General features: G+C 64.9%; 5 protein-coding genes across 5 annotated transcripts in view; 2 read left to right on the top strand and 3 right to left on the bottom strand.

Annotated features, from left to right (window-relative positions):
- Window positions 1-95: 95 nt before the first annotated feature.
- On the bottom strand, window positions 96-2,317 carry MNEG_3985 (hypothetical protein; the record flags this gene model as incomplete). The annotated part of the gene is made up of 4 exons (XM_014047531.1): window positions 96-106; window positions 201-737; window positions 922-1,015; window positions 1,253-2,317. 4 exons carry the CDS (start codon window positions 2,315-2,317, stop codon window positions 96-98), a joined length of 1,707 nt encoding a protein of 568 aa, XP_013902985.1.
- Window positions 2,318-4,086: 1,769 nt separating this feature from the next.
- Window positions 4,087-4,806, top strand: MNEG_3986 (hypothetical protein; the record flags this gene model as incomplete). The annotated part of the gene is made up of 1 exon (XM_014047532.1): window positions 4,087-4,806. One exon carries the CDS (start codon window positions 4,087-4,089, stop codon window positions 4,804-4,806), a length of 720 nt encoding a protein of 239 aa, XP_013902986.1.
- A 444-nt stretch (window positions 4,807-5,250) lies between these two features.
- MNEG_3987 (tryptophan synthase alpha chain) lies at window positions 5,251-7,040 on the bottom strand (the record flags this gene model as incomplete). The annotated part of the gene is made up of 4 exons (XM_014047533.1): window positions 5,251-5,681; window positions 5,965-6,169; window positions 6,529-6,646; window positions 6,910-7,040. The coding sequence occupies 4 exons, from the start codon at window positions 7,038-7,040 to the stop codon at window positions 5,251-5,253; spliced, it is 885 nt and encodes a 294-aa protein (XP_013902987.1).
- A 1,010-nt stretch (window positions 7,041-8,050) lies between these two features.
- On the top strand, window positions 8,051-9,336 carry MNEG_3988 (60S ribosomal protein L12; the record flags this gene model as incomplete). The annotated part of the gene is made up of 4 exons (XM_014047534.1): window positions 8,051-8,335; window positions 8,664-8,849; window positions 8,890-9,069; window positions 9,301-9,336. 4 exons carry the CDS (start codon window positions 8,051-8,053, stop codon window positions 9,334-9,336), a joined length of 687 nt encoding a protein of 228 aa, XP_013902988.1.
- A 1,006-nt stretch (window positions 9,337-10,342) lies between these two features.
- MNEG_3989 (hypothetical protein) overlaps window positions 10,343-11,637 on the bottom strand; it is a gene marked incomplete at both ends in the record, with an annotated part of 5,798 nt that continues 4,503 nt past the window's right edge. The window contains 2 exons of the mRNA XM_014047535.1: window positions 10,343-10,921; window positions 11,204-11,596. Of these exons, the coding sequence (XP_013902989.1) occupies window positions 10,343-10,921; window positions 11,204-11,596 (972 nt within the window). The remainder of the gene's footprint in view (window positions 10,922-11,203; window positions 11,597-11,637) is intronic.

Below are 11,637 nucleotides of genomic sequence, written 5' to 3' on the forward strand. Positions count from 1 at the left end.
CCCCACCTTGACGTCATCGTAGCCGTACATGACCTTGGCGCCACCCTTGGACTGCCGCCACGACTTGGGCAGGGCGCGGTACTTCACATTGACCATCACGCCGTCCCTGAAGTAAGGGAAAGCGATCCAGCCCGCCGGCTGCTGCTGCTGCTGCTGCTGCTGCTGCTGCTGCTGCTGCTGCTGCTGCTGCTGCGGTTGACGAGCGTCCGGGCCCGCCGGCCCCTGCCGCTGCCAGCCCGCGCCGCCGCCTTGCCGGGGAGGCGGGCGGGCCTGCGCGTCCATCATCACCCGGTTCTCCTGCAGGGTGCGCCTGCTGATGCCCCTCTCGCGCTCAAACCACTGAACAAACTCTTCCGACAGCTCAACAAGGTCCGCCTTGATCGGCGGCGGCGGCGCGGACGGCGACGCCTGCGCCGCGCCGAGGCCCGAGTGCGCGCCGTAGGCAGGGCCGGCGCCACCGCCGCCGCCCTCCGGCCGCGCGAGCCGCTGCACGAGCGCCGCCGCGGCGCCCATGCCGCCGCCGCCGCCGTAGCCGTAGCTGCTCCCGCTGCCGCCGTACCCGTTGAGGCCTGTGGGGCCGCCGCCAGCGCCCTCGGCGGCGCGGCTGACGCCGGCGTCGCCCAGCAGGCTGCGGCCGCCCTTGAAGCCGCACTTGGCGCGGTGGCAGCACCACAGGACCGACAGCGCGTCTTGGGTGGTCGTAACTGCAAAGCAGTCCTCGTTGTGGGCGCCGTTGCCTGATTGGTTGAATGGCGCGAGCCGCAGGGGGCACATGTGGGGCGGCCGCTCAGTACAGAATCAAGGGTCGAAATGGTGGCTATCAGGGCCCGGTTCAAGGGGCACGGGAGCGCCAGCAGAGCAGGATGCGTCAACGTCAGTGGACGTGTGCGCGAGCAGGTCGCGCGCGCTGTCGGCCCTCACCACACTGGGGGCATGTGGCGCGCACGGTGGACCCTGGCTTGAGCTGCGGCAGCGGCTCCGAGTCCCACTCCTCCTCCAGCAAGTCGCACAGCGCCTGCGCAAAAGGGCACGTGTGTTTTTGTGTGTGTGTGGGGGGGGGGATTGTGACGGTGATGTGCTGCTGCGAGAGACGTGGCTGCTGCCATTGCAGGAGGGATGGTGGGCCGCCGTCCCTGCAAGCCATGCAATGAGAGAAGATGTGCCAGCAACGCCGCTCTTTTCAACGCCGCGACGATGAGTTGACGGTGAGGTTTTGCCCGCTCAATGACACCCTAACTTCAGTTTTGCTTACCTCCAACCGCTCTCGTTCGTCCATCTCAGTAGGAAGCTTCTGCCAGCCGCCTGGGGGAGCTGTAATGCCGCCGCTGCTGCCCGCACGTCCACTCAAATGTGAATTGACCTGCGGGTGCTGCTGCTGCTGCTGCTGCTGCGGTTGGTGTTGGTGGTGATACTGCGGCTGATGCTGCAAGTATCCCTCCTGCTGCTGTTGCGGCGGCAGCGTTGCAGGCTGCTGGTACCATTGCTGTGGAGGTTGCTGCTGCTGCTGCGGCGGCGGCTGCACGTATCCCTGCTGCTGCGGCGGCTGCGAATATCCCTGCTGCTGCTGCTGCTCGTTGAGGTGGGGGTGCCAGTGCTGCTGCTGCTGCGGCAGCGGTGGGGCCAGCGGCGATGGTGGCAGTTGTGGTGGCTGGGTTGGGTGCTGAAGCCCCTGCTGTGGCAAGTAGGATGGAGCATGCTGCTGCAGCTGCGGCTGTCCCTGCCTCTGCGGCTGCTGGTAAGCTTGTTGCTGCTGCTGCTGCTGCTGCTGCTGCTCCTGCCGCTGCACATACATCTGCTGCTGCGCCTGCGACTGGTCTCCCAGGTGCTGTTGACTCGGTTGCTGGGAGCCCGGTGGTGGATACCCGTTCTGCTGCAGCAGCTGAACCCCAGCTCTTGGCACGCGCGCTGGCATTGTGGGCTGCTCTGTGGGCGCCTTTGGCCTTCGCGCTCGTGCTGGCGGCGGCTGTGGCTGCTGTGGCTGATTTGGCTGCTGAGGCTGCTGCTCGGGTGTCGGCGCCGGCGGCTGCGTCGACGTCGACCTCGACACACGCGGGGGCCGGGCTGGTGGCCGTGGCACGCCAGGCCTAGCTGCAGCGGGCTGAGGGGTGGTTGTCCGCCTGCCCTTGCTTGGGGTGCTCGGATTGTCCAGCGGCTGCGACGCCGCATGCAGGGCGCCGTTGGCGGGAAGCCGGTCCCGGCTGCCTGCCTCAGTTGCAAAGCAGCGGGCCGCTGTTGGGCTGCAGCCGCTGACCCCCGACACGCCAGGAAATGGCAGGTGGTGCGCCCAGCCGCCAGCGGTGCGGCGCCTGACATGCATAGAGGCGGCCGTCAGGAGCGCGCGGCGCCCTGCTGGCACCACCGCTGCTGCCGCCGCCGACGACACGGACGGCGCGCCGCATGCAGCCAAGCCGGCAACATGAAGGTGGACCTGTGTTGTACACAGAACCATGACGCGGCTTAGCAGCGCTGAAAGCATCGACTGACCATGACTTGCAGATTGTCAGATCAAACCATTCGGGGTAAGTCTTTATACACTATGCAAATGTAGGCAGCCATATCTCATTTGTATGACGACATGAGCTACTGTACTGTACTTGCCTGCCTACGGTATTATAAACGCCCGCCAATTTTTAGCCCAGGCCGGTTCAGACTGGCCGCGGAACACGAGTGCCTGCACAGTACACACCTGTGAGGTGGTGTGAAAAAAAGATCTATGAGATGGCTCTCGGCAGCAGTATTACAGTGGCTGTGCACCACATTCACCTTCAAGTGCAGACTCCGCCGCCGCTGGTGGCCAGCGTGAAGCACATACGCACCATACATATGACCAGCCTACCACAATACAGTCTGGAACGTCATGAGTGGCTCCACTTTGCATCCCTCACTCACAGGCACATTGTTATAGATGGTCGGCTGTCGTGAGTACGGGTGACCATTTGTCAGCCAGCCAGCACAGTGAGGAAGGGACAACAACCCTCACACAAGCCCGGAAGGAGTCAATGAGGGTATCTTGTGGTCTTGTGTGTGGAATCAGTGCTGCTCTTGCCCTCTCAACTGCTGCAACGCCACGGCCGTGCTGTACTTTCAATCCAGCAAAGTGCTTTTGAGTGCAAGCACGGTTTGTGATATCCTGCGAGGTGCGCCAGGGTACCACACAACAGTGTGGTGACATTTTTTGGCTGAAGTTGTAAGGCGGTCAACTGCACATACTGTATGCACTTGCTTGCAGGCAGGCAGATGGCCGGCAGCGTGGCGATGCAACGCTTTGTTGTGGGTTGTGAGCAAACTCTAGAGTGGGTACCGTACCCAGGCCCTTTTCCAACCGCTTGCAACCAGGTAGCATACAGGTGCGTATGACATTCCGAAGTAGTTGTTGTTGCAACAGGACAAGCTGTGGTGAGCCCGAGGGTGCGGGGCTGGCAGGCGAGGGGGCCTCTGAGTCCTGACACTCAGACTGAGTTCAGGTCACGTGAGCGGGCTAGAACGAGCACGCGACGTTCGCAAGAATTCTCTCCATGGTCGTCATTTTCCAATATACGCTGATGTCTGAAAAAATCATCTTCCACTACTGTACCGTTACCGATCATCCGACGTCGACGTAGAGCAAAGACCGTTCTCAACCGTGCTGATCACGATAACGAACCTGCCGAAACACCGGCACCTCATCGCTGCGGTGTACAAAAGCAATCCCATTGCATCAAAAATCGCCATGATCAGCAGCTCATGCACCCGTGCGGCAGCGATTGCCCGCCTCGCACTGCCATCGGCCAACACGCCTTGCAGGCGTGCGATGCCCCCCCTCCAGGTGAAAGAGTGCCGGGGTTCTTAATGCATGTGCAGCATAGGGTGACAATGCTCGAAGCCAGGGGCTTTGGCCCACATCCCTGCTGCTCGTGGTAGTTGTACCGGCTGCAGGTAATTGTGCCGCAGTGCATCACACTCCCCTCCCCCCCCCCTCGCACCCTCTGTCTGTGACAACAACAGGCCTGACGCCATGGCAACAAGCCGCAAAAACGCAGGAAAGAAGGCACTCATGGCGGCAATCGCGACTTGCAGCATGCCGTGCGCAGCGGCCCCTTGCTGCCGATGCTGCTGCCACGTCAGGGCCAGCGGGACGATCATGATGGAGGGGCAAGCTCTGGCCAGCCGCCGCCCTTTGCGCGCCTGCTGTCCCCTGCGCTGCGGCGACGGTGGCTGCTGGACTGCCTGCGGTGGCGCATGTCATCAGACATACAGGAAGTGGAGGATGACCTTGCAGTGTCCTCCCCATGGGGGGCTTGGCTGCTGCTTGCCGGCGCCAAAGGCCTCGCCAGGCAGGCAATTGTCGAGCAGCTGCTCGTGTTCTGCCAAATGATCCACGACAGCGGGCTGCTGCCCCACCCAGCTGGCAGCGGCGACGGCGGACAGGCGGATAGCAACGAGATGGATTGGGCTGCGCTCCTGGCAGAGGCGGCGTCAGTGCTGCCGCGGCGCTTTGAGGTGGGGCCAGAGTGCATGAGGTGGCGCGATGAGGCGCCGTCCCTGCGGGGCAGGGGGGACCGCGCCATTCTTGACGAGATGTCTACGACATTTCACCTCGTGGAGGCGCGCGCCTGCGCCCCGAGCCCCGCTGTGGGCCTTATGGTCGGCCCCCACGCGTGGCTGGCCATGGGGGCCGTGTCCTTCACTGCGCGCCTGAACAGCGCCCGCGGGCGGCTGATGGAGCACCTCGCTTCAAACCCAAACGGCATCTTTGACGACGTTGGCGGCGCTGCAGCGTGGCAGCGGCTGTACGATAGCATGGGGGAACCACAGCTCTTCGGTTGAGGTGGGGCCTACTGTGCTGGGGACGCAGGCATGCTGATTGGATGCAGTGAGGTGGACGTGCTGGGTTTAGGGTTGCTGGTTGCTGGTTTCTGACGGTGGCTGAGCCCCACCTGTCGTTGGATCATGTTGTCATCTAATACGATTGGCCGGCAGCATTTGCGGAGTCGCATGTTCAGATACGGTTGCGGTTTGTGACACCTGCACACCTGTCCAGCAGCGGAGGAGACAGGTTGGTTTGGTCCCATGCGCAGCGACAGGCAACCTGCTTGCTTGTCAAGCATCGATTGTTGAATAATTGGTAACAGAACACAAGCCAACCGCAAAAAAAGGATGGGTCATGACCGTCAAAAAGGGAGAGAGACCCAAGGCAAGGGGTCCAGGATGGTCGATGCACGGCATTATACAAAGAAATACTCTCCACAAACGCAAGCAACGCCCCAAACATCACTGAGGGATCGCGTCCCTCAAGCTCTTGGCCAGCTGCTCCATCGCCGCGAGCCCCTCTGCCGGCGTCTCGGCCTCCCCCAGCGCCCGCACGAGCGCGCTGCCGCAGATGACGCCCTCCGCGCCCCACTCCACGATCTGCCGCGCCTGCTCGGGCCTCGACACGCCAAAGCCGACGGCGATCGACTTGTCCGTCACAGAGTGCAGCAGGTCTATGAGCCCCTCCACCCGCGCCTGCACGCGCTCCTGCACACCGGTGACGCCGGTGACGCTAACGAGGTACACGAAGCCCTGGGAGGCGCGCGCGATGTCGGCCATGCGCTGCTTGGGGGTGGTGGGGGTCACCAGCAGCACAAGCTCCAGGCCGGCGCGCTCGCAGGCGGCGCGGACGGTGCCCGTCTCCTCCAGAGGGATGTCCGGCACCAGCAGGCCTGGCAGGGGTCGGGAGGGGGCCGATAGAGAGCGTGTGCATGTGGGTGTGTGCACGCGCACACGCGCCTGGACGTAGAGCGCAATCATGGTCTTAAACAACTGCTCGTGCATGTGCGTGAGTGCCAGCCTAGGTGCCACACAAACGCCAGCTGCAGCTAGAATTAAAGAGACCGCGAAACTCTGCATGAAGTCGGCCACGCTGGCCCTGCCGCCGCCGTTCCTGCCGCCCGCAAGGCCCAGCCACAAAGCGCCGCCGCCGCCGCGCGCCGCCCTCCCCCTCACCCGACGCGCCCGCCTCCTTGATCTGCTGGCAGAACTTGTCTACGCCCTTGCGCAGGATGGGGTTGAAGTACGTGAACAGCACCAGCGGCGCCTTGAGCTGCGGCGAGACCTCGGCCACCATGGCCACCACGGCGTCCAGGGTGGCGCCCTTCTGCAGGGCCCGCGTCGCGGCTGAGTGGATGACAGGTCCGTCCGCCAGGGGGTCCTGGGGACAGGCGGCAAAGCAGATGAGGAGAGGGTGGGCTTCGGGCGGCGCGCTGCGAGGGAGGCGGGAGGGGCCGCGACGGTGCAGCAGCTGCACCCAGGCAGGCCTGCCTTGGGGCGTACAAACGGCACCTCTTGCCAACTGGTGTCTCGCTGAGCCGCAGCCCGCCATGCCGCAGCCCGCTGTGCTGCCGAGCAGTGCTTGCGCGAGGGACGCAGTCGGTGCCTACGCCGAGCATCCCTGCGGCTCGGCTGCTGTCATCAACATCACCCGAGACGCGCATCGTGGCGCGAAGCAGTTCCAAAGCCGCTCCAGCGCCTGGCCGCCCCATGATTGCAGCGCCGCGCCGAGCGACGCACCGAGTACGGCACGCCAAGCTCGATGACGTCAGCGCCCAGCGCGTCCAGCTTCTGCAGCGCCACGGCCGTCGTCTCCAAATCGGGGTCGCCGGCGCAGAGGAACGGGATGAACGCAATCCTGTCGAAAGGTGTCGTTTTGGCATGGCGGGGCAGTGTGCATGCCGGTACGATCAGCCCTCCCGTGTGGCGACATGCAAGCAAGCTGTTGTGCGTGGCGCGCACCGGGCAAACGCAGCAATTGACACAGCACGGCGGCAGAAGGGTATGCTCCCTAGCTGTCATCGTGCCTACCCAGCGGCCAATCCCGTGACTCCATCCTATCAAGTACAACTCCAAGATCGGGATCATTGGCAAATTGACCCGCCCATTGTCGCCACTCACTTCTTTTGTGCCTTCAACTCGGCCATCCTGCCGGACACAGAGGGCCTGGTTGTCACAGCTGTCGCCCTGACCGCCATGCGCCTCCCCGCAAAAGCACTGGGCCTGCCGATGGCAGCGCGCTGGACCTGCATCCTGCCTGAGAGTTTCCGCGGTTTCCCTGTGGGCCGGCTTGATCAAGCTGAGCACGCCGTTACTCGTGTTTATGTGTCTTTTTCCGAAGTGTGTAGCAATGTCGAGTACGTAGAGTGCGCACTTCACTCACTCCCGCAACCAGGCCGCCTCTTCAGGTTCGCAAGCTGCAACAAAGCAGCGGCGATTCCTTGCACCTGTCCTTTCGGTTCAGGACAGCCTAACAAAGGTGAGAGTGTTCACTGCTATTTTGGCGCGGATGTGCACGAGGTTGTTCGCGACGGCGCCCTGGTGTTTCTATGGGGCACCGCGTCAGGGCGAGGAGGCTGAAGGCAGTACCCGGATACAGAGGTTTCAGCGGATTATTTTCAGCAGCTTCGTCCAGCTGAGGCAGCCTTCAGCGGCGTGGGTGCAGTCGATCTGCTGCTGCGCTTGGTGCAGCAGTGTCCCGGGAGCACGCCCCCGCCACAGCTGAACAGCAAGCAGTGAAATCAAGGCAGCCGCTTGTTTGTTCTTGCGGCACAGCACGCGCGAGGCATGCCGTTTGTGGTGTGCTTCTGGGCGGCGCACGGCCTGCAGCAGGCGCAGCAGCTGCGCAACAGCGGTTCCGCCTCGACAACAGCGGTTCCGCCTCGACAGAATGTGACAGCTGCACACATTGCCCGGCGACCAGCCGGCAGTGTGTATTTCTCCCGGTTGAGGCCCTGCACGCCGCGTCGCTACCAGGCGTGAATGCTCGCAAGCTGCAGCAGTGTGCAGCGGTGTGGCGGTCATGTCGGCCAGGCCATCCTGCAAGCCGAGCAATGACAGGCAGAGCCCCATCGGGTCCCGTCTGGCAACAAGCTGCCATTCCAAGTGGCCTGCAGAAAAGCATAATCGATGGTGGTTGAGCGGCCGTCGACATCTGCAATGCAGTCGTGACACGTCTCCATCTGCCCCACGCACACTATCCTGGGTGCCCTCGCCCGCCGCCCCGCTTCCGCGCAGGCACCCCCCACGCCGCCGCCCCACGATGGCGCCGAAGTTCGACCCCAACGAGGTGATCGAGGTGTTCGTGCGCGTCACTGGGGGCGAGGTCGGCGCGGCGTCGTCGCTGGCCCCCAAGATCGGCCCCCTGGGCCTGTCCCCCAAGAAGATTGGTGAGGACATTGCCAAGGAGACCGCCAAGGACTGGCGGGGCCTGCGCGTGACCGTGAAGCTCGCGGTGCAGAACAGGCAGGCCAAGGTGTCGGTCGTGCCCTCGGCGGCGGCGCTCGTCATCAAGGCGCTCAAGGAGCCCGTGAGGGACCGCAAGAAGGTGCGGGGCAGCTGCGGGGTGTTGCTGTGAGCGGGGGTGTTGTTGGCCTCCCGTGATGTCAGCGGCCGGCAGCGGCGCGGTCAGCAGGATTCGAGCAGTTGCAGTGGTGCCTGGCTTGCAGCAAGGAGGCAAAGCAGGCGAGCGGCGGAGTGAGGGGCAAGTCATCACTTGGAGCAGTAGTCTGGTGATGTAGTGGCGGCCGCGGTCGGGAGGCAAAGGCTTGCAGCGCATGGAGGGACGCGGCGCAGACGGAGAGCTCTGGGGCGCTGCGCGGGCATGACGGTCGCTGGCCTGCCTGCCCAGCGTAGCAGTGCTGCTGTTGCTGTAGGAAAGCCACTGGACACTGCTCGGTGCTGGGGCCACCTCGCTGGCGCAGCATCGGCGACAACAGCAACGGCCGCGGCGCAGCAGCGCTGCCAGCAGCAGCGCCGTCAGCAGCAGCGCCGTCAGCAGCAGCGCCGTCAGCAGCAGCGCCGTCAGCAGCAGCGCCCCAGGAGCGTCCCTGCTGACCATCGTGCACCGGTCTCCCTGGCATCGCCCTGCCACCCCCACAGGAGAAGAACATCAAGCACACCGGCAACATCACTTTTGATGACATCATCGAGATCGCGCGCGTGATGCGGCCCCGCAGCGTCGCCAAGTCTCTGGCGGGCACCTGCAAGGAGATGCTGGGCACCGCGCAGAGCGTCGGCTGCACCATCGACCACATGCACCCGCAGGAGGTCATGGGCAAGGTGGGCCCTTTTCCCGGCGGCTGTCTGCATGCTGCCCTGTGTGCATTTGCTTCCGGCCGTGCGTGCGTGGGGCGCTGAGGGCGGGCGCACATGGTAGGTGCTGGGTCACTGCATGCCGCGTTTCTTCAGGGGGCAGTGTCAGTGCTGGCAAGGCGAGGAGCGCTTCATCTCACCGGTTGATCTGAAAGTTGGTGTTGCCCCTTGTTTGCCACGCATGTGCCTGCGCTGCAGATTGACAGCGGCGAGCTGGCGGTGCCCGATGCTTGAGCAAGCGTGGCAGCAGCGGCGGCGGCAGCAGCAGCAGCAGCAGCAGAAGCAGCAGCAGAAGCAGCAGCAGGATTACAGAGATGGTATGCCTTGGCGTGATGTAACACTCACAAATACGCGTGTGCAATATGTTGAGTTGGGGAGGCTGTCAGGCTTCGTTCAGCACTAACCGGTGCGCTTGCGTTTGCCAACAAGTGTGGCAGAAGCTTTCACAAAAGGGGATGCGGGGATGTGCAAAAACAGGCGAATCTGCTGGCATCTCGGCCAGCAGCCTGCAGCCTTCTCGCTAAACAGTGCCCCTGCTGACGAACACTGACGTCGCCTCGCGGGCAGAGGTGTGTTTTGGGGGGAAAGGGGCGCCAGCCCTGCCGCCATGTGGTTGTGCTCAGTGCGGCGTGTGAGCCCCGGTGGGCGGGCGGGCAGAAAAAAGCAGGATAAGCAAGTGGCATGAGGCGCACTGCAGGCAGGTTGCACTGCCGCAAAGCCAAACGAATGCCTCGGCGCTGCCAGCCGCCAGTGGCAGGAAAAGCCAAGGTGTGCCTGCGCAGGCAGGATGATCAATTTGAAGGCACTGGCAGCACGCACCTGCTGCGTGCGCGCGCGCCGCCGCTGACCCGTCCTCAAATCGTTGGATATGCACAAGCGACGACGCAGCAGTGCTGTGAAATGCAGCGCACGCCCGCGGGCCCACATCAGAGGGGGCTTCAAAACTGTTCGTGTGTCCAAGGGCTCACACGAAGCTATGGTCAATGCGTCCCCCTTCCCTCACCCAAAAGAAACGCGATGCTGCACGCCGATGTTCTCAAGGCTGCTCAAGATGCCGCGCACAGGCGCATCGCTTCTGTGGCGACGAACTGCCGCCCGCAGCGCCGCAGCGCCCCTCACCGACCCGCAGGGCTGCCAAGGAGGACCGCCCCGCTGCCCCCCACGCGCGACTGCACAGTGGGACACGAGCGCGCCGGCTCGAACCCACCTCCCGCCTCGCAAAATGGAGCCTCTGGCCGCCTCACTCGCGCACGGTCGCGAGGTGCGGCTGCGGCGGCGGGTGCGGCACCGCCATGTTCCTGTATAGGCTGGCGCCATGCATCCGCCGCTCCCCCAGCCCCGCCGCGCCCCGCGGCCCCGTCATTGAGGGCACCGCCATTGGCGCGCCGGCCATCATGCCCGGCCAGGGGGCGTGTGGTCGCGGCTCCGCGGGTGCCTGCGGCTTGGGCTCCGGCTTTGGCTCCGCCCCGGCGTCTGGCTTGGGCTTGGGCTTCCCCTCAAAGCCGCCAAAGTCGAACCTGAAGTTTGGAGGCGGAACGTTCCAGCTCTTGTCTTTGTACACGCTGCCGCCCTTGCCCCCTGCGTCCCCCTGCTGCGCCGCCGCCGCTGCCGCCGCCGCCCCCGCCGCCGCCGCGCCCGCGGCGGCGGCCACGGCCAGCGCTCCTGGGCCGTCGGCCCTGCTGGCGCCCGTGCGGCGGTGCGTCGAGCCGTCTGGGCCGTGGAGGGACGCGTCCAGCAGCGCCTGCAGGCGGCCGACGCTGCCGGGGCTGGCGAAGTCCAGGCGCGCGTCATATTGGTCCAGGCTGTCGAGGGACCCCACCTGGAGGGTTGACAGGTGTTTCATGTTGGTTGCTGGTTTTTGGAATCAGACCAGATCAAGTGGGGCCAAGCGATTGGCCAGTTCTTGGGGAGTGAAGCTGCACAAGAGGCCTGACGCATCCCAGGCTTGCGGGATGTGAGCAGCACACAAGAATCATCTTCCCCTGGACGTGTGGGCGCCGCCCTGGTAACTGCAACGCGCGCCTGCCGCAGCCGTGAGCCGTACTCCTTCCCTCCCCTCCCCGCGCCGCCCCCGCGGGCTGCTTCGCGCCGCGACCCGCACCCGCAGCAAGTTCAGAAAGCCGTCAAAGTCCAGCCCGTCCTCAAGCCCGCACGCCACGCCGCCGCCGCTGCCGGCGCCGCCGCCCGCCTCGGCCATGACCCGCTCCAGCGTCGCCGCCAGCTCGTCTTCAGGCAACTTCGCCCGCAGCGACGCCACGATCTCCTCGGGGCTAAGCACGCCGTCTGCATTGGTGTCGAGCGCGCTGAACGCGCGCCGCGCGATGGCGACCCACGCGTCCACGTCGTTCCGCTGCAGCGCGCCCCAGTCGATCTGCGACGCCGCGAACGCCGCACGGCGCACGCGGCCGCTGCCGCTGATGTCCATAGCCTCTGCCAGCTGCGCGGCCTCGCCCGGCCGCAGGCGGAAGCCCATCCGCTCGAGCGCCTCCGCGGCCTGCGCCGCCCCGATCGCGGCGGCGGCGTCGCTGCCGGTGG

The sequence above is a fragment of the Monoraphidium neglectum genome (genome assembly GCF_000611645.1).
Source record: "Monoraphidium neglectum strain SAG 48.87 unplaced genomic scaffold scaffold00531, whole genome shotgun sequence".
Lineage (NCBI taxonomy): Eukaryota > Viridiplantae > Chlorophyta > Chlorophyceae > Sphaeropleales > Selenastraceae > Monoraphidium > Monoraphidium neglectum.